Here is a 20,982-nt window from a genome sequence, read left to right as displayed (position 1 = left end):
AAACAGCACACCATCTCTCTCACTATTATACAGGCAAAAAACAGGTAAAATGTTGAAGCTTCCTGTTGTGTTTGTCCAAGATTGAAGGCTGTATAGGTGTTCGTAAAGTTTATGGTGTTTTTTAAGTTCTTGAATACACAATGAGAGGAACCTAATGTGAAGTTCTAGTATAATATTTGAGCAGTCTGAGCCTTCTCTTTGCAAGTAGGTATTTTATTTGTTCATCTTTGGAATGTTAAAGCCTAGCAAATTATCTTTAAAGCATTTTAGGCATATGAGTGAAAAATTATGGTTCCATGTAAAAGTGCAGTGCCAGAGTTGAAAGTACTTCTTTCCAGCTTTCTGTGCAAACAGAAGTACCGCTTCACCCGCTCACAGGCAGCAACTGCTGCCCCCACTTCTGGAAAAGAGTGTTCATCAGCAATAAAAATGAAATGGAAATTGCTATGTTTTATTTAAAAGGTACTCTCTTCTGTTTTGTTATTTTAAAATTGGAAGTTAAGCCTTAAAAATGAACTCAAATACTCATCTTTTTTTTCTGGATAGTAAACTGTGATGAATACAAGCTGTGAATTGGGGTGATAGGGATTCCAGTGCGGTGGGTCAGTGCAGTAGGACATTGCAGATATAATGCATGTGTTAGGGTATGCTTGCTAGCCAGCATGGAAAAATAAGCATAATCATAGACATTAAAAATTAAGCAAAGTGTTTGCACATATTTAGATTAGGCAAAAGCCAGGCAAGATGCCGCTTTTCTAAACTGCTCCTATCCAAACCATTCAGTACAATATCAGAATGAAAAATGACAACACTTTGTCATCTGTTCAAATTGATATTGCACTCTTTGCAGTGACAGCTGAAAAGGCCCACAGGTGCCATATAAAGAGGTGACCATGTTGTCATATTTCATTTAGGCATCCCTCTGCAAAGCCATAATTACCTAATTAGGTTGTTAATTAGGAGATTAGCATTTCACTATATTGATAGAATGCTCTTTGCAGGCATGAGTCTAGATACAGATTTGTCTGCCCTAATTTATAATCTCTGCATTTTTTTATACTTATTTATTTGCTTAAAATCTTGGTGCAAGATAGCTCAGGTTAGCTGAGAATCAACTTGTTTACAATTAAATGAAGATTTGACAAGATCAGGAAACAAACAGAGGAGAGCATACAGCTTCCATACGTACTCCAGTATTACCTCCCTCCTTCCCTAAAGCTCAATAATTAAAATAGCAGAGTTGGTGTCATTTGCATCCTGATTAGTACAACAACAAAAACATAGCCAAATTCCAAGCAGTGGATAAATACAGAACTACATAGCTAATGCCAGATCAATTTACAGGTTTGAAAACTAACAAATAATTTGTGGGAAGTTGCGCATAATGTAGTGTTTTCTCAGCATAACTTTCACATTCGGGTTTAACTTGTGAAAGAGCTCCTCTTTAAATGACTTCACATGATTATTCCCTTTTTAATGCTAGGACCCAAAGCTTGAGTGACTCCTTCTCTAGATAAGTATTCATTCTTAAATGCACTTGAGCTTTTGTTGAAGCATAAACTTAAATTTTCATACATTGTGGTTCGCTTTCCTTTATCCTGCGTGCACAGCAGTCTGTCTGGCATTCGGGGGGTTGATTATTTGTACTGCTGCAAATATAGATAACCAGAGCCATTTCTTTTGCAATTGCAGACAGAAGTTAACTGTGAAATTATTTCATATAACCTGAATCGTAAATTGTGAAGTGTGTTCGCTCCAGTTTATATGATGTGGGGGGAGAGAATCAATTTTTTATTCTAATCTGCCCATTTTTCTCATTGGTTTTAAAGATCACTTTAAAGAGCTCTAGTCAGAGAGGTGTTTAAGTCGAGTGACTAAGGAAGCCCTTGAGCAATAAGATGACCTATAATATTATACAATTCTTCCAGCCTGCTGTATTCTGAGATTATTAGTAATTGTTTTAGCTCTAGGCTGTACCTTCCAGAACTTGAATGTTTGGAGCATTTTTGTTTGCCTTGGATAGGGCTTTAATTGTTTATGACTTCCTCAAAAAGGAAAGCCAATTCAAATATATTTCCATCTTTAGAAAACTACCCCAAACCTACAGCTTTGCAAAATAGGGGAGTGGAAATTTTTTACCACTTGTCACTTTTTACTTTTATTGGGGATTGGCTTAAGAGTTTTGTGGAGGAATTTACAGCTGCTTTTAGCTATTTGAACTGAAGGACTCTTAAAATGACTCCATTAAAATTGGTAGAATTTCAAAGTCATAGTTCTTTCTTGTAACAAAACATTTTTAGCTGCTAACAGCTTTCTCCAGGTTTTAGCATTTATTCTAGCCTGCTTAGAGGTCTGTGAGCAGATTTCCATGTGTTTGTTAAAACCAACCAGAAAATTCAGTCCAAAATAACTGTGTTTTCCCAAAAGTAAGGTAACCCGCAGACTCAACGTTTTCTGTGCTCAAGGTCAATTGTTTTCCTCTGAAAACAGCAGTAAGAGCAGGTTGACACACAGTCACAGTCCCACAAGTCAGTGTGGTCCAGCGCTCCCAGCTGTGCCTGCTGTCGCCTGTGCTAGTGTGCAGGGGCTTGGTAGGATGGATGGGAAGGATGGCAGTCAGGAGAGGGGTGTGTTTAGCTCGTCCTTTCCCCTTATCTCACACGTGCTTCTACACTTGATTTAGAATAACATGCAAATATGAATCAAACTGGGTTTGGGATATGCATGGGGTTTTGGGAGGAAAGAGCAAAGTGAGAAAATCTTCCTTACATTTAAATAAATACAGTATGTCAAGCAGACGGGAGGCTCACAAGAGCACTTAGTATGTTGTGATGATGAAGTTGCCCGCCCAACTTCAGACGTGTTCATCCATGTGTGTAAGGTACAGCCTATATAACTACATACCCTCTTTCCAAGACCTTTGTGTCACCTACTGGGAGCTGAATAATTTGTAGGGCATTCTGCATTACTTATCATATGCCGCGTTATGAATGAGGCTGATCTGCATAACAACCTAGCTTCGCTTGCTGCGAGAGTCTATAGATGCCATAAATATAGCAGTGGGTTACTGGAAGAGGAATACTTCTGATAAAAATAGTAGACTGAGATCCAGCTGTCTGATTTTGCTCAAGTTGCTGCAAAACCTGGCAAGTCATTCAGCCTCTTGATGGTGCAGTTTTACACCTTTGAGGAGGTTCTGTACCTGCACTTAGTTGCCAGGGGTACTTTAGCAATATAGCAATGAGACCAGGAAAAGGGGAGAGAGGGTGCTCATACGCAGGATGTTGGTCAGGTAGTATGCAGGAAGTAAGACAGGTGAATGATAAGAAGTGAAAAAGAAAGTGAAGGGCTGATTCAACTCTATCCACTCACGTGTTTACCATCATGACACTAACCTGCATATCACATCATACATAAATACCGTTATGGTTGCATAGGCTTCACATTGTTCTCTTCATTGTTAGTGCTTGCACAGGGTATGCTTGACAGCTGTCTGCAAAGTATTTTATTTAATAGTAGAATAATATCTCTGTAGTGCAAGTATTAAAAGAACATTTATTTTTTGTTTGTGATTGAGGAATGTGTGAGTTGCTGAGGCTCAGAAATCCCTGAATTCATTAAATTCAGCTGTTACCTGTGGATGTAGTAGCAGTGTGTGGGTACCAGGAATGCAGAAGCAGCAGAATGCTGGCACCTCTCAGTGGATCTAGAAACTGATCTCCTACCTATAATTTTACTGGAACTGATGACATGGAGGCTTCAAATATTTGTGTAAAGGTTTGCAAAGTCGAGCTTTGCTTCTCCAAATTCTTTTACTTCATTGGAGGTCATTGTTCCGCAGACCAGGTTGTACAATCTAATTGTGTTTTGCCTTGATTAAAAGGAGGAACCAGTTAGAACTGTGTAGGTAACAACTACTGAAAAAAATCTGAACTTCTCTTCTGTTTTTTGGGGTTTTTTGAGGGGTGTTAGCTGTTCGTGGAAATTGGAGCTCGCAGTAATTTAGTGAGAAATCAGTTTTAATGTGTCCTTTGAAAAATATGAAGAGGGGGAAGAAAAAATGTGTTTGTATTAAACTTCAGCTTGAAACAGAATTTCTGCAAATTTCTCACTGTTCATGTTTATGGGAAAAGTGATTGCATATGTAAAACTGTAACGAAGCTTGGCTAATTTAGCACATGGACTGTTAATAGCGTGAAGTCGGGGTGCAGAGTATAAAGGTAAAATTCTCGCATCTGCTGTTACATGTTGTTAACTCCCTTAGCAGACATTAAATCATTTCAAGTACAATAATAGTGTGGGAGGTAAATTAACTAACCATTAACAATCTTATAAATACACAATTAACATGCCAACATTTATATGACACATTGATGGGGCAGCAGTAATTTTTGATTGGGAGTTTGCAGACCTTTTAGAAGCCCCAGGCAGTTGCTTAGTTAAACAAGTTCTCACTGCTTGCAGGTAAGCATGGCTTTTGCTAACGAGAGCTGTGTAACGAATTAGATTTAAAGAACATTCTCAGTGCACTTTTAAAAATACCCATACACTGTACTTCTCTGCATCTGTGTTCTCTACATCGCACATACTAGTCACACTTTGAGGCCTTTAACACGTAAATTACAGCCAGGAGATGGCTGCCTTGTGGTAGGACGTTTGCCTTATGGTCTCTCACGTTGAGGATTATGAGAAATCCTTTGGGGAGAGGAGGCCTACTTTCTGTAATGGAAATAGTCAGAAAATAGAACTTTTGAGTTGGAGCGTGGTGAGGTTGACTGAGACCTCTGGAGACCTGGTCCTACCTCCCAACTCGGAGTGGGGCTGGCTCAAGCACATTGCTCAGGGCCTCATCCAGTTGGGTTTTGAGTATCTCCAAGGATACTGATGGAGCTTGTTTAGCTAATAGCATAATTTATTAAAATGTATGGTAGGTGTAGTGTATTAATAACAAGCAGCATGTCAGTTTTTTTCCTCTACCATTCCTTTATTGAATTCCTTCTTGCTGCTGGGCCTGTTGTTTAATATAATACTTTTGGATTTGTCTGGTTTTTTTTAAAGCAGAAAGAGTACAGTGTCTCGGGGGGAAAAAAGAAAGAAGGCAATATTTGTGGCCAAGGGAGCGAAAAAAGCCTGAAATTATGAAGGATGTAAATCTCTAGTGAATGTTCTAATTAGTGGATGCTGATGTTTCGTGTTAGGGAGGATACTGGTAGGGATGGTGGGTTTGCAATTTGCAATACACCTTCAAAATTTGGGGATTTTCATGATAAGATGGGTGTCCAAATAAAGTATGACCTTTGCTTCCAACTGTTTAAATGCAGAAGCTGCTTTGTGGGGCTGTATACGTTAACACACTTTTCCCCTTGGAATTATACAGGGGAAATTATGAAATGTGTTTTCCTGGAGCAAGCCTGTCTGATGCTTTCATTCACTTTCTTCTGTTAAAATCTGCCAGGAAAAGGCCAGCTGCTTTTATGAGATTTTCATGGGATATGGCTTTGTGTGATTTAAAATTGTTCCTTTTCCTTTAGTATTTTATTCTTGCTGGCAGCAGTTTTTTGCGAACAGCAACTATAGTGCTTGGTTTTGTTGTTCCTGTGTTCAAATGCTGCAGTAACACATATAGTTCTGTAGCTGGTATTAATATATTGCCCTCTTTTCCTCTGATATGCAAATGATTAGAAAAGCAGTGGGGATTTTGAACTTCTGGCCAGGCAGGAGCACAGAGTCACCCCTTTCAGAGGCAGCCCAGGCTTGAATTAGCTTAACACATAACTATAAATCCACAGCTACAGTAAAACAGGATAACAGTGTGAGTGTGGCTTGGGTTTTGTGGTTTTGGTCTTTTTTTTTTTTGTCCTCTACTTTATTTTGTAAGGCTGCTTGAGTACTCTGAATGAAATATTTTAGGTAAGTGGCAATTACTGCTGTTAAAGTGCTTAAGAATTCAGACGTGTGGTATATGATCATGGAGCTTTTTCTGTATTACAACAGTTACCCTACGTGAAGCACTGTGCAGCAGCAGATGTTCAATATTCTGCTCTGAGATACTAACCTCTTTATGTTTAGAATTTTTCCTGGAAATACAAAACCCAAAGAGGGTCCATAATAAGGTAATCAGAGAGTTGGCATGTGGAGGCAGAAGAAGAACAGTAACACGTTATGATGATGGGTGAAAAAGAAATTCAAATCCCAACCTGGTTTTGTAAACTTATGAATTTGAATGGACAGATGTTTCTCCCGTGTATTTTCTCTGTGGCCTTCTCTCTGTAGTACTTGGAATATTTTGCCTTACAGCAACCTTTCGTTGTAGAGTAATGGGACCTGTCTGTAGGTGTCTGTTGTGTTCTGTTGCCTTGGGATTCAGGTTTCAAGCTGTCCTCCAAAAACCACTATTCTTTATGCAGTGTAACTTACATGAACAGGAACAGAGTTAAAGTAATTCACTGTACAAAGCTGAGTCAAGTTTTGTGCATCCAGAATACAAACCTTCTTGAGTCAGGGTTTGGATTTTGTTGATTGTTTTCCTGAAATGCTGTGTATATATTTCTAGGTACATATGTCCACGAAACAAGATGGAAAGAAGATAGTATAGTGAAGTGTTGGACTGGTGTTGGATGGACAGAATGGCTTTCCTGGACAACCCTACAATTATACTTGCTCATATTCGGCAGTCGCACGTGACCAGTGATGACACAGGGATGTGTGAAATGGTCCTGATAGATCACGATGTTGACCTGGAGAAATTTAATCCCTCGTCAGCATATGGGGACAGTGGTTCAGAAACACAGGGAAGCAATGGTGAGACTCAGGGCTATGTATATTCCCAATCAGTTGATATTACCTCAAGCTGGGACTTTGGAATCAGAAGACGATCAAACACAGGTAAGTGATGTTTGCAGCCAAGATCACATTAGCCTTTTAAATTTGTTTTCTATTAGTCTGGCTTGTATGAACAAATCAGAGCATGCCTAGCTGGGTATGTGTCAAACTTTTCCTTTTGTAATGTCAAGATCCTTTTTATAAAAGGACGTGTAATGATTCAGTTACTTTCGTGTGCTGTCAGATGAGTTTTAATTGTTGTTTTGCTTATTCTTGTACAAAGGTAGTCAGTTTTATATATAAAAACTTAAAACTGTAAAGACATCAAGTCTAAATCCAAAGTACACAAACAGTCTGTGATGTTTCCATTGTTAATGTCTGGAGGGATGTTAACTTTTGAACAGGATGGTTGTTTCCTGAGAAGAATCTACCTAGTGAGGCATCAAATCTATTCACTATAAAAGGGAGGAATGAAGTTTGATGGGAGCTGATGATTTGTCTGTGTTTTGTCTTCTGAAATTTTATTTCTGGGAAAACCCTGAGCTGGATTTGAGTTAACAAATGAGAAAGTTTGAGGGTGTACCCAGTTTCAAAATACGCTGTTTGTCTTGACTGGAAGAAAGCTGTCCCATTTGTTGTTTCACAGGGGGGATATTCAGACTTCTGCTTATACCCAAGGGATGCTATGAACAAAAGTTCTATGATATAAAATACATATGAAAAGCTTGGTGTTGGGTGGTCAATACTGATCCCACTTTGGGGTTTTTTTTCTATGTTACACAATATACATTTCGAATGATTTCTGAAGGTATTATAACACCACCTAGAGCTCAGAAAAAACATCTGTGCTCTACCTAACAAGTAAAGCATTGTATGGTGTTGAATATCTTGAAACACCTCTTATGACTAAGAAGTTGTCAAAAGTTCCAGAAAAGTCATGGCACTGATCTCCTGTCATGGAGAGTTAGATGTGGAAATAAGACAAATATATAGCAGCTGCTGCTGACTGTAAGGCACAGAGAGAAGGTCAGTGTGCCAGGCTGCCTAACATTGCCATGGAGGTCTTGTTTAGTTCTGTTGATGGCACAGTTTATGGGGAAGGAGGGGCAAAGTTTGAAGTCTTGTAGAATTGTTCCAAAAAATGATTGTGAAGGATTATTTCCCCAAGTGAGTATGCTGATAGAATAATCTCCATTTAAATTAGGGGTTGAAACCATTTCTGTTTCCATCTGGCAGCATATTCTAAAATAATGATTGGGACACTCTGACCATTAGGGAGCCAGTTTTTTGCCTCTTTTCGTCTGGTGCATCTTCAATGTTCTGTTGCCTGTGCTGGTCCCATCAGGAACCTAATGCCGTTACCAAGGGAATCAGGCTCTGACTTGAAGTGGAGTGGGGTGGAAAACAGCCCATAAACAATGTGAGTTGATCAGTACTGAACCCTTGCAAAAAACCAGGAAGAGGAATAAACAGGAAGTTCACTATTTTAATATAAATGGTTTTGTATTATAATGCCATTTTGTATTATTTGTATCATTGCAGTGATAATGTCTTTTTCATAAATTGTAACAATAATGTGTTACTATGGAAGGCTCAACACACTTCTGCAGAGACTACAGAAGTGTTGGTTATTAGGTGGTCCTCACTGGGGTGTGCAAATTTGGAAATGAATTTTATGTGCATTCTAATATGAAAGCTATCCCCTTAGTCCTGAAAGCGATGTGTACTGGGTGAGACATGATAGGGTATTATTGCCCATCGTGTTCATGCAGGAGCTGTCTGCCACTGAATTCCTCCTCCTTTTCTACAGGAGCTAGGTGGGAGGAAAGTAGGTTTTGGCTCTGGGCTCTGTCTCCTCACTACGTCCTTTCCACCATATCCTGAGGGGTGAACCCAGTACAGTGGAGGCAGGTCTGTGTGGAGTGGTGGGGATGTGGGAAACAGCAAAGTCTCCCAGTGCTGATGGCTGGAAACAAAGGCTCATCTAGTTGCTAATAGTTAATGAAACAAGAACTACATTTGGTCAGTGACATTTGTCACACAGAAAGCTTTCAAACTAGCATGCTTCTCATGAGAATGACCCTTGAATAATTCAGACTTCTAATAGGTACTGATAATTCCATCTAATTTGGAGTTGCTATAGTACAGTTCCACAGTAAATGGTCACTGGTAATCAGCTGTAGGTAGAAGAGTAGGATGGAGTTAGTGGAGATGGTCGCTGCACTTTAATGTGTTTGTTTGGCAAGAGGCAAAAAAAACCAAATAGGATAAAAATATGCATGATTCTTATTCTATGTTTTTTCCTTTATCCATTGTGATTTACCCCCATTATCCATGTGATTTATCCACATGATTTACATGTGAATCTTGAATCTAGCAGTTATTTCATGATGGCCCATTTGAGAAGAAAGAGGGTTGGGAGGTAATTTTGAGCTACAGTTTCTAGAGTAATTGGGGGGAAAAAATAAAGAAGTTGTTTGGCTTTTTTCCTTTCAGAATAAAAACACACCAACATTTGAACTTACAAGTGGGGATACTTCTCTCATTTCATTAGGAGTAAGATACACAGAGTTATTTAGGCATTAACCTTACATTGGCTTAAGTGGGAAATAAAAATCAAAGTCTGTGTTCGTGTTTGTACCTTAAACTGCTTGCTACAGCTGTTAAACCTCAAAGTATTGGGGTTTTCATCAGTTTCCAGCTGGGGAGGGAATCACTTCTGTGTCCACAATTTGGTTCAACGAGTAAATGTAAAAGAATAATAATAGTAAATATTTATTAACCTTTTTTTAATTGGTGAAATTGCTCAGGGAACTCAAATTGTATCTAAAAATTGTCAGAGTAATTTAGCATTTTAGAATCTCCTCTACAAACTGAGTTAATGAATGATCTCAATACATCAAAATTGCTAATATATCCAGGAAATTGTTTCTTTCAGTGATCAACATTATTAGTCCTACTTTTCAGTCTAATCTGCTTTCTTGTTTTGAATGGCCCCTTCACAACATCAGTTATTTCTTGTGGGCATTGTCTTGGGTAGCTTCTACCAGGTTTAGGTGACCATTTCCTTAGAGAGACCTTACTGTTAACAAAAGATAATTTAAGGTATTACCTGGTATCCTGGTCTCGGAGTTCTTTGATCTCACAACTGTTTGAGGCTGTTTTCCAAACCGTATTTTGAAAATGGAGACAAAATATACATAAAGAAATATTACATTCATTTTAAGATTTGACTAATGTTGTGAAGATACAAATCATTTCTTTTACTACCTATAAACTGTTTCAGCACACTGAAGAAAAAGCTATGCTAATTTATATAGCTTTGACATTTTATAATTTTCATGATTTTTAGATAAAGGATTTTATATTTAAAACTTTAATAGTCTAGTCTGAGTTCATTTATCTTTAATTTTTGAAACGGGTAGAGTAATTCATAACAGTAATTTTATTCCTGTAATGTAATATTCACTTCAGTTCATTTGTGCATTAAAATTCCTTTAAGACCGTTATTAATGATTTATATAATGAAATGTCATATTAATCACAGAAGTTTTCACATTTTATTATTCTCTTCCATGTTAATACTATCTTTATGATCTCTATTAATGTTTTATATCCTCTAATTTCAATTATAAATCAAGAACATTTTCATGTTTTTGTTGGTATTTGCTTTTCAGGGGTGCCACCTTTAAAATTTTATGACTTTTCCCCCTGCATATGCAGTATAAAACATCTTTATTCATATAAAGGTAGTTAATTATGTCTTTGTTTATAGTAAACTTTCATTGACAAACTTATAGTTATCATATTTCTTTTCAAGCTCAGAGACTAGAACGTCTGCGGAAAGAGAGACAAAATCAAATAAAATGCAAAAACGTTCAGTGGAAAGACAGAAATACTTCTTACTCAGGTAAAAAGAAAAGATCTCCTATTTTCCTACTGTGTTTATTTCTCCTTTGGATGGTTACAACGTTTTCCATTCGTAATTTTCATGTCAGCTTTCAAAACGCAGAGGAAATGCTAATTATTGTATTTGCCTCCCGTGCCCCGGTTGCCTGTTTCCCATAGTTTATTGCAGGGGGGTGGTGTGCCACAGGGGTCTCATTTGTTTTCAGCTATCATTAGGGCGTTCCAAATTATTAGTAAAAGCAAAGTAAAGTAAATGCATTTCAAACCTAGTCTGCTGGTCTGAACAAATTCGAGTGGCTGCATTATTTTTTTGTGATGTAAGGTATTAATACAGTGTCTGTGTTTTGTCATCTTGTAGCCTAATTATCTTCTAAGGCTTCTCTTGTCTCAGTAAGCAAGAAATGGAGGTAGTAAAGCTCTTGGTGTTACTGTGAGGTCTGTAACGAACAGGATGTATCTCTGCTGACTGGCAAGTGTCTGCATTCAGAATGCAGGATCCACCTAAGCTGTGGCTTTCCAGCTGTTTCCAGTGGCATTTGGTGTACTTGATGGGATGAAGAATTTTGTAGAGTTGACTCTTACAGATAATTTTTGTGGTTACTTTTCTAGATAAGGGGAATCTTAATCTTCAGAAATAATGTATCTATATGATCTACTTAAATGAAAGTGTAATGAATGCTGCCTTACCTTATCTAGCCTTTTCTTGGGAAAACTGTTATCACTCATTTCTTACAAAAATATGCTATCCTTTTTGAAATTATATTACTATTTCTGACTGAATGTTCTGCATAGTTTAAACTGTAATACATGAAATGAAAAATCTGTCTCAATTCTCATATTTTATAGCTCAAGCTAGTATCTATTCCTGTTATATTTGACACACAGTCAAACCTTTACATGGTCTGTCGTGCCTACTTCTTGTAAAATTTGTGTGTATCTTAATGAGGTCTCCTTGTAATCTCCTTTTTTTGCCTAAATCCCTGTATCTTCCTGGCTGTCATCTGCAGAACCTTCTCCAGCTCTACAATATCTTTTTTTAGAGGAGTGAACAAAGCTCCTCACATGAGCAGCACGGTTGCACTAATCCCGAGGACAGTGTTCAGCTTCTTTGATACCTCTGTTAATGCATTCTAAAATGTTTTTGCCTTTCTACTTCTGTAAGCAGAGTTGTAGGTTTTAAAGGTTAATCTACCATAACCTCCAACTCTCTTTGCTCAATATTTTATAGCGTTTGACCAATGATGATGCAATTCTCTCTCTTTATTCCCATCTCTATACTGCTTGATACTGCTTTACACTGAATTGCATTCAGACTCCAGTCCCCTGCTGTGTCTATGCTGCTTGTGTCATCTTATTCATGTGGGCTCCACCACAACGTTTAGTTCCTTTTATGTGCTGCCCTGAAGATAGACATAATCTGTCAGCCAGCAGTAACGGAGGTGTCCCCCTCTGTAGGAATGCGCTCCCTGCTGCAGAAGAAATTTGAATAAAGAAGTAAGTTAGTTATGTGGAAACTCCAGGCGCTCGCTGTCTGTTGGCAGAGCTGATTTTCCTTCTCTGCTCAGTCACTGGGATTCTGCACGTTTCTCACTTATTTACATGATGAACAACACAGTAGGAAGAGGCCAGGAAAGAAAGGAGCCTTGGAGGATATCCACTGTGTCCTCCTCCTTGTCAAGTGTGTGTGTATGAGGCTTTGTTCTGTTCCTTGGGTTCAGCATTATTGGCAAATACGTACAGGAGCAATAGCAACAGAAATAGCTGCTCTGAGATGGGGGGAATTTGGCTGCCCTCTTCTGACTGAGCTTTAGAGGTTGAACCCATGCAAACTGCAAGGGTGCTGAAAAGTTGTTGGCATGTCCATTGTTAGAGTCAGGTGACACCACCTCCAGTGATCACTCACTCCTCAGAGAGATGCCTTGCTGTAGAGAGAATCTCTTCTAAGCGTCTCTGCTGTCCTGCAGTTGGATCTGTAGTTGCAATTTGAAGCATCTGGCAATTTTGTATTTGTGATTTCCATTTTTAATTACTATGTACAGAAATAAAGGTACACCAACCAGGATGAAGGGAAGTGAGAGACAAGTAATTTTGTGTGTGGTAATGGGAGGGAGGGAAAAGAGTATTTTCTGCTCATCATCTGTTTCCCTGCTGTCATGAGACAAGCTGTTTGCTTTGTCAGGAATGAGTTTGAGAGATAAGATGGGAGTAGTGTAAAGACTTGAAAAAGGAAATCTCCATGCATTTGGAGGTAGGTAGAGGTTTAGCAAACATAGAGGTGCTTCAGGGGTAGCTGACTGACTGGAAGTGGAGGTCTGGTTGGTTTTGTTCTGTGGTGCCCCCAATTCACATCACCTTTCTGTGCATCAGTTCTTTATCAGTAAAGTGAATGTTTCAGCCTCGTGCAGCATAGAGATCAAATTCTGTTAGCGATAACAGTCTGTGGGTCCTGTAAACCAAACAGGGATATACGTACAGAAGGTTATCCTTTTTATTAAATACTAGGTATTTTTAGATAAGAGCAAGAAAGCGTTGTATTTACATCTTACATTCATTCATTTCAGAGCATATAAAATGTAAATTAACTATATATCGAGGGAATCTTTCAAAAGCCTTGCATTGAGCCCACACAGAATAGCTCATATAGCTAACAGAACCACAGAAGCTGAAAAATACATATAATGTTAGACTCATGGCAAAACTTAGTTTTAATTAAGAATTAAAAATCATGCAATTAAAGCAGTTTAATACAAAAATATGACCTGCTTTTTCCCTGAAATTTGAGAACTGAAAATGTGGGGTTTTTTACAATGTTTGTAATTAGGAACTCTTGCAGCCCAAGTCTGTTAGGAATTAACTGACAAAATGTTCAGAGGAAGAGGGTAATCCTTCAGAAATCTTGCCCGTGTTCTGGGGTTTTGCACAAATCTTTAGAAGGTTTTGGGTGGTTCTTCCTAAATGAGTTGATTTTTGAAATTATGAAGGTTTCTGGAAAAGGAGACCTGCAGTCAAGCGCCCGAATGTACTGTATTGAAACTCTCCAGTCGTGTGAGAGATTTGAGTAGAAGCTGTACAACACTCAAAGCAAAGCAGATATCACACAAAAAATTCGGAGGAATTCTTGAGATCCTCTTTTTGTACACCCCAACAAAGGAAACAATAGACAAATCATCTTAACGTTTCCCCAGAGACAAAAGGTGAAGATAAAATACTTGCTTTATCACTTGAACCAATAAAGCCGTTATATTGCATTCCAAGGTACAGAGTACTTCCCAAATGCTCAAGAAATACCAGTGAAAGGTAATACCCTAGCATAACTGTAACTGAGATTGAAGTTTTATTTTTTACATGGAGATAAGCTTGTTACAAAAACCAGAATACCTCATGGAGTTTAAGTTGCCACATTTAAAAGAGATTTAATCAAGCTCTTTTGGTTCATCGCAGCCTCTCACAAGGCGGTTGCGTATCTCCTAGTGCCACTGCTTAGCACTTTTGCCAACTGTCTGAGTTTTCAGGCAATCTGCTGATAAAATTAAATTCAGCTTTTGACTAGTTATAATTTGTCAAGTTTTAATTTCATCTTTTAAGAAATTAACCGGCTCCCTGCAGGTTTCCTTTCCCTGGAGGAGCAACATGTAAATCCTTGAGATGTGAGAGAATCCAAATGGAGGAACACAGAGCAGAGTTGGCCTAGGAAAGCTGGTGTTGGTTCTGTTGGTTCTCAGGCAGTGATTGATGGAGTTTGGGGATACCTGGCTCCTAGAGCAGATGTGGAAAAACCTTGTCCAGATTCAGTCATGGCTTCTTGCAGATGAGACCCATCAGTACTAATATGCTGAAACACCCTGGGCCCTGTCCTGATTTTGTAGTGTCCTTATAAGAAGCCCTATTTTTTTATTGATTTTTTTTTAACTTTTGCTGGAAATTCAGCTCTTCAGATAAAAAAATCTGTTTGTCAGAGTTGTTGCCTTCCAAGGACACACAAAGAACTTGCCCTTAGCACCTTTGTTTTTAGAAATTTGTTTGGCTTTAATTATCCAGGCTATTTGTCTGAATAGTGTTTTCAGGTTTGAGGGGGTTTTTGAGAGGAGACCAAATACAGTCTACCATGGCAAAAAAATCTTCTTTTAGGTCAGGTGTAGTCCCAAGCCTACTGCTGACAGCACATGATGTGGTAATGGGGTAGTATAGTATTGTCCTGTAACATAGCATGATACTATGTATTTCAAGCTCAGTTGGAAATGCTTCTGCATGACCTATTATAAATGTATCAGCAGTTCTTTGGCATAGCATTTACTGTTAATTTAGAAATGGAAGTTTCTGTACTTGATTTTGTTCTCTCTCTTATAACGTTATCTTTCTGTGGTAAACAGTAGCCTCTGCACATCTCTTAGCACAACTACTCTGATCTCTTTTCTGACCTACAGCAGAGGAGCTGAGCTCACTATTTGAGAAAAAGAATTTCCGAGTGAAATCTCCATGTTCTGGGAAGCAGTCGATACTGTCTGTGCGACTGGAGCAGTGCCCGCTGCAGCTGAATAACCCCTTCAATGAGTACTCAAAATTTGATGGCAAGGTAGGTGGACCAAATGGTTTTCTCTCATATCCAGGAGTTTTCTGACCTGAAGATGCCTTAGGCAGTTACTTATCGTGTGCATTTACTTGTTCAAGCTTTAACTAGACTTTATAGTAGGCCATCAGTTATTTTAAAGCAGACATCTAGAAACATGCTTCTTTTAGTCTGAAATACAATGGGTCCAGGTTTGGTAGAACACTTTCTCCCGTTTTCATTACAAAATGATGGTGTTACCTTTAGGCATACCTTACCTTGCTGTTTTCTTCTCCAGCTGGTTAGTTAGGTAAATGTGGCAGAACCCTAGGCTGCATCTCTACAGAGCTGATGGTGAGACCCTTTGTATAAATGATTGGTTATTTGGCATTTAAAACAGAAAATCTATTCTATCTGGCTCCATAACAACACTTGCTAAATATTCCATATTGTATGCTGTCTTTATCCTCAAAGTGCTCCAATGAGTGTGGGAAAAGCCACTGTCTGTTTTGAGGGTGTAAAACTGAAACGTCATTAGGTCAATATTTGGGGCAAAAAATGTTGCGCTACTAAATGTTCTGCTCAAGTACTCAGTTCTGTCATACATGGAGAGGAGGTTCACTGAAACCTGGTAGGTCAAATTCATTCCTTGACTGCATTCCTCTGAAGAATTTGCATTGGGTGTACCTCAGAGCTGTAGGTAACTGTCTTTCCTTGTGTGCAGTTTACTTACTCTTTGTTGTCAAATATTTTTCTCTGCCATAAACTCTGGAAACAGAAATGTAAACATGGGTGTGATGTATCAGTGTCATTGTTCCAAAACAATTATCAATACTGCACTGATATGTTTTCTGCTGGATTTGTCTGTGGAATCTCCTGTGGGAGTGTGAAGTTTGAGCTTCATTACCATTGTGATGGAAGAATTTCATATTCTGTTAAGTATTCTTGAAGTGGAAAGTCAGATATGTAACTCCACTAACACGTCTAGAAGTAGTCAGAAGATTTGTGAAATGGTAGCTTTCAGACTATGAAGCCCACATAGCAAAATGGACTTTCGTTATTTTATACTTACTAGCATGTAGGAATTAGTCCTAACTCATTTAGAGGTATTTTAATGGTTACAAGTCTAAGATGCCTTTTTTCTAAGCTCAGAGCTTGCTGCTGTTACATCATTTCAGTTTCGCAAACGTTTAAATGTACTTCCAACAGTCATGCACAGAGGAAGTGAAGGTAAAATACTACTTCATTAAGAGAACTCTACTGTAATTCAGTGATGTCCCAGTCTTGTTGGTTTAATACTTGAGCATGATTTGGGCTGTCTGATAGACTTCCTCAGAAAATTGAGGAACTTAGCATGATGTTTTCCCACTTTGATGATCCAAAGTACTTTTTACTGTATTTATAGGAATTATAGATGGCTGTAATGAACATCTTAATTTTCATATTTTAAACTCGGATACATTTAGCAGGTGTTTGGTTCATTTGAAGACATTTGTACTATGTGTATTAGTTTGAGAGATTAATGAAACACCTCCCTGTTGCTCAATTGTGATTTGTAGGGTATGATACGAATCAAGTTGATTGTGATCTAGAAATCAAAATACCATTTGAACTCTTGAGAATAATTGCATTATCATTTTGTTAGAGTATAATCTCACTATATTAACAGTATCATTTATATTACTCTGGTAAGTGTGTCAATAATGTGCTTATAGAATTTATTCTCTCTGCATATGTTGTCTATTTTAAATACCTACTGGACCATCTGAGATATAGAAGAAACACTATAGTTCAGTAGTTTACTTCGGTTTTGTTGTATTTTCAGACGGTAAATTCAAAAACCATCTAGCTTTTAGAAAGTATTTTTAATGAAATATCACAGGTCTCGTTTATTTTTATTGATAATAGATGAGTAGTATTTTTCACATAAATACAATTCTTTCAGGGAATAGTGCATGACTTATTTACATAATTAACAGAGCCACATATCTCTTGGGGAAATGGTACATAATTGGGGAGAGGCAGGGGGGATGAGGAGGGGCTAGGGGCCTAATTAAACATGTCTTAAAAAAAAACCCTACTTAATTATGTATTTACTCAAGGGATCACAGTGGCTCTGAAATCTTTAAGATTATAACTAGGCTTTTGGTTTATATACGTATATTTGGGGGTTGTAAGGCAGATTTCAGCTTGAGTAACATCCGTTTTGTGGAGCACTGGCAAAGCATGAGGAGAGCTCTCTACTTGCCATGTTGAAGCTCTTTGTTCATGTGTGCACTCAACTGCATTCTGAATTGTTTTAACTTACCACTAATTCAGCTCCCTAACAGACCTGAAATCAAATAAACCCATTCTCTTCAGGGGCCTTCCTTCCTCCCTCCAACATTTGATGTATGGTTTCAGCTAATCAGTTAAAAATAAGAAAACACTGCATGCTCTAATATCAACCAAGCCAATTTATTAATATGCTTACATCTTGCAGGTGTTTTCTGCCAGACAGAGTGTCTTTTTCATAACCACTTCTGCAAATTTATGAAATAATAAAATTTTAAAGCACTCTTAATTTCTTCTTCTTCTGATCAGTTCATTAATTATCAAAATAGTAGAGAATATGGCTTGTGAAATGCAACTGGAAGCATTTGAATCAGCTCAAGAATTCAGGTAATTCTTGCCCCACAACTACACAAGATGGGTCTGTGGCTTCCACGTACATGGTAAACTTCAGCTTTTGACAAAAGACGCAGACACACAGAGTATCTACTCTTGGCTTTACCTTGAAGTTTTTCCTTAGAACAGTTAAAGTAAACCAAACCCCTGCATCTGTTTGCATGGTTTGTGTATCGTGTGGGTTGTACATCTTGGTTAATGAATCCTGAAAATTCTTGCTAGGAATATTGTATGAAAAGAAGCCTTTAGTTATTTATAATTACTTTTTCATGTGTATAATTACTTGAAGGCTTAAGAAGTCAGAGTCAGATTTAAGATTAGGATTTCCTTTATCTGCACACAGATTAAATTATCATCCATTTTATAGATAAATCTATATTTCTGTTTACAGAATTTGGAAAATCAAACTCTGATGGCTTTGATTGTTCCAACTCGCTGACTTTTAATAAGGTTGGGAAAATAATACTGACCTATAGCACAGATTGGAAAGTCATAGCCAGACACTGCAACTGAAACACTGGAGTATTGTAATAGCTCGTTTCAGTGACAACTGTGAGATTCACAACATTAGCTTCCCTACACATTACCTACCTGCTTTCATTAGTAGTTTTAAAAGTGTGTGTTATCTTTTCATTCTCTAGACATCCAGACTATTTCTTTTCAAATCACAAGTGTAACTTGCAGGAGTTCCTGGAAAGCGTAGCGATGAGTTTGCTCTGTGATATTAATCTTAAAGGAGCCTGATTTAGTACAGTATTAGTGTCAAGACTATTCAACTACATGACCATTCTCACTAGTAAGAAAAATGTTACCAAGCTGTATTTAGTTACTGGAAGAGGGAAAAAATCATGCTAGGATCAAATGTTCAGTTTTGTAGGAACCGTGTACTGAATGTGTAACTCCTGCTAAGGTCTCTGTTTTACAGTTCCCCTTGAAATAATCTCTGAAGCCAGCCCACATCCATTTTTCTTCAAAGTCTCTGCTTCCTTTAAGAAATTTTAATCACTAAAATGTCTTGTCAGTCCAGTTTTTGAGATGTTTGCCACCAAATGGATGCTCCTACATCCCCAGCAAGATGTTGGTAGACAGAGAAGTGTTCCAGGACAGTCAAAAAAGAGGTGCAAAATAGTCAAAGAAGTCAAAATATAAAGAAAGGATCATTCAGCTCTAGAATAACCTTGAGTTAGAAGGCCAGAAACCTTTGCTACACGCAGACCTAGAGTGTTTTTATCTCTATTTTCATGACTACTACTTGAAAATGCAGATTTAAGGTAGTCTGCCTTTTCTGACCTGAAAGGGGTTTGTGAGTTGACTACTGGAGACAGTTTAAACAAAAATAGCTCTGCATGATCTTTGGCTGGGCAGATGCTGAAAATCTTTTTGTGAGGAATGCTGCTGCTGTATGGTGTTAGAAGGTTTCTTGTGGTTAATTCTGGTAATGGGTTAAAAACCAACAATTTCTCTTGTAGCAACTGTTTTAAAAATGATGCTGTAGGAAGCATGGGGGAAGGGATAATTCATGAGTGCTAATTGCTTGGCTGTTAATTTTCATAAGTGTTGATAGAAGCAGTTCCTTAAATTAAACTTTGTTTAAAATGTATCAGGGGAAATATTCCACAATGTTGGGCCCGAAGTGAAAATTAATATGAATGCTCTGGCAATTAACACGTACTGGTTAATAGCTTTTAGCAGCATTTTGGGATGATAGTCCTTAAATACATTTTTGCATGCTGCTCTTGTTTCAGTCTTGTTTGACTGTATGTCTGGATAATCATGAACAAATGTTTTCCACAATCTCCAGTATTAAATAGCTTTACTCAAAGAAAGTAGATAAAGAACTTAGGAAAGAAGCAATTCTGCTTTAATTAATATGGAAAATGTCTAAAATAATTAATCCAGGATTAAAATATGTGTGAAAAATGCTTTTTCTTTCTTTTTTTATTTAAATGTTTTGCCCCTAAGCTGAGTAGCATGATCCTCATGTGAATCCTAAATAAGTTTACATAGGGTTTTTTAAAGCGTTTGCTATTCTACCAATTTTAGGGGTTTGCATTCTACCTGCACTCTACTGATGTTGGATTACATTATATTTGCCTATATATATGTTATCTTACAATTACATATTAATATATGTATTATTACATAAGTGATAACACTATAAACAACTTTATTTCAACTATTTTAATAGAGTGCAGGTAGTGTGCAAACCACTTCTGCATAGCTGGTTTGCAGTAGAGGATGATGGACAAAACCAGGATGCCAGGGGAGCAAACAGCCTCAGAACTGGTTCTCAGACACACAATCAGCAGCTTCTTGCTCAACCCAGTTCAAAATCTGCACTGCAGGTCTTCAGACACCTAAAATAAGTGCCAGAAACATGTAAAGGTTTTGGGCTCTCCCTTTGGTGCCCAGCAGCTCCCTGGAGAAGTTCTTGCCCAGTCAAGAGAACCTGAGAGAGAAATCTCAATACTGAGTCTCTCGGCGTTCGTGATGTGTGTTGCTAATGACATAGGGTTTTGTAACTCTCTTCTGTGTAGCATCACACGCTCTACTGTACAGAGAGTGATTCCAGTAATGCTTTTGTTATGATGAAGATTTTTAACTGAAAAATTGCCACTTTCTAAAATGTATGTTCTTTCATAGTAGGTGATTAACATGAGTCATGCTAGGGACTGAGTTGTATTTAAATGCAACACCCCTGTATTAAGAATGCCTGGTTTGTTCTTTACTGTGTTGAAGCTGTAATGAATGTGATGCCTCATCAGTGCACTTCACCGTTTTCTCTGCCCCTGAAGATTCAATGGGGTGTGCTGGGTAGAAAGGAGCCCTTCACAGAGGGACCCATCAAATACTGCAATGGAGGTTAGAGCGCAAAAGTCCTTGCATGCCCTTACAGTGATTAAAATATATTAAGCTTGACTGTTGCTTAATTTAAAGTACTTCAGAACGAGTTCTGTTATTTCATACAGAGCAGGCATTGACAGCGAGGTAGGGAAGCACCCCGTAATGGTAGCAGAACACTTATTTTAAGTAACGGG

At 38.0% G+C, this 20,982-nt stretch overlaps 1 protein-coding gene across 7 annotated transcripts in view; it reads left to right on the top strand.

Annotated features, from left to right (window-relative positions):
• Positions 1-20,982, top strand: part of MAPKAP1 (MAPK associated protein 1) — a 98,556-nt gene that overhangs the window by 2,766 nt on the left and 74,808 nt on the right. For 4 of the 7 annotated variants that reach the window (XM_080630424.1, XM_080630423.1, XM_080630422.1 and 1 more), the window contains exons 2-4: positions 6,554-6,885; positions 10,643-10,732; positions 15,156-15,304. In XM_080630424.1, coding sequence (XP_080486550.1) covers positions 6,618-6,885; positions 10,643-10,732; positions 15,156-15,304 — 507 coding nt within the window. In that variant the 5' untranslated portion in view covers positions 6,554-6,617. Of the gene's footprint in view, positions 1-6,553; positions 6,886-8,058; positions 8,243-10,642; positions 10,733-15,155; positions 15,305-20,982 lie in introns of those variants that run through there. The other 3 variants (XM_080630426.1, XM_080630427.1, XM_080630428.1) reach the window with 3 other exon arrangements.

This window comes from Psittacula echo, assembly GCF_963264785.1.
Source record: "Psittacula echo genome assembly, chromosome: 16".
Lineage (NCBI taxonomy): Eukaryota > Metazoa > Chordata > Aves > Psittaciformes > Psittacidae > Psittacula > Psittacula echo.
Note: the sequence above shows the minus strand (reverse complement) of the source record. Positions and strands in the feature narration are given on the sequence as shown.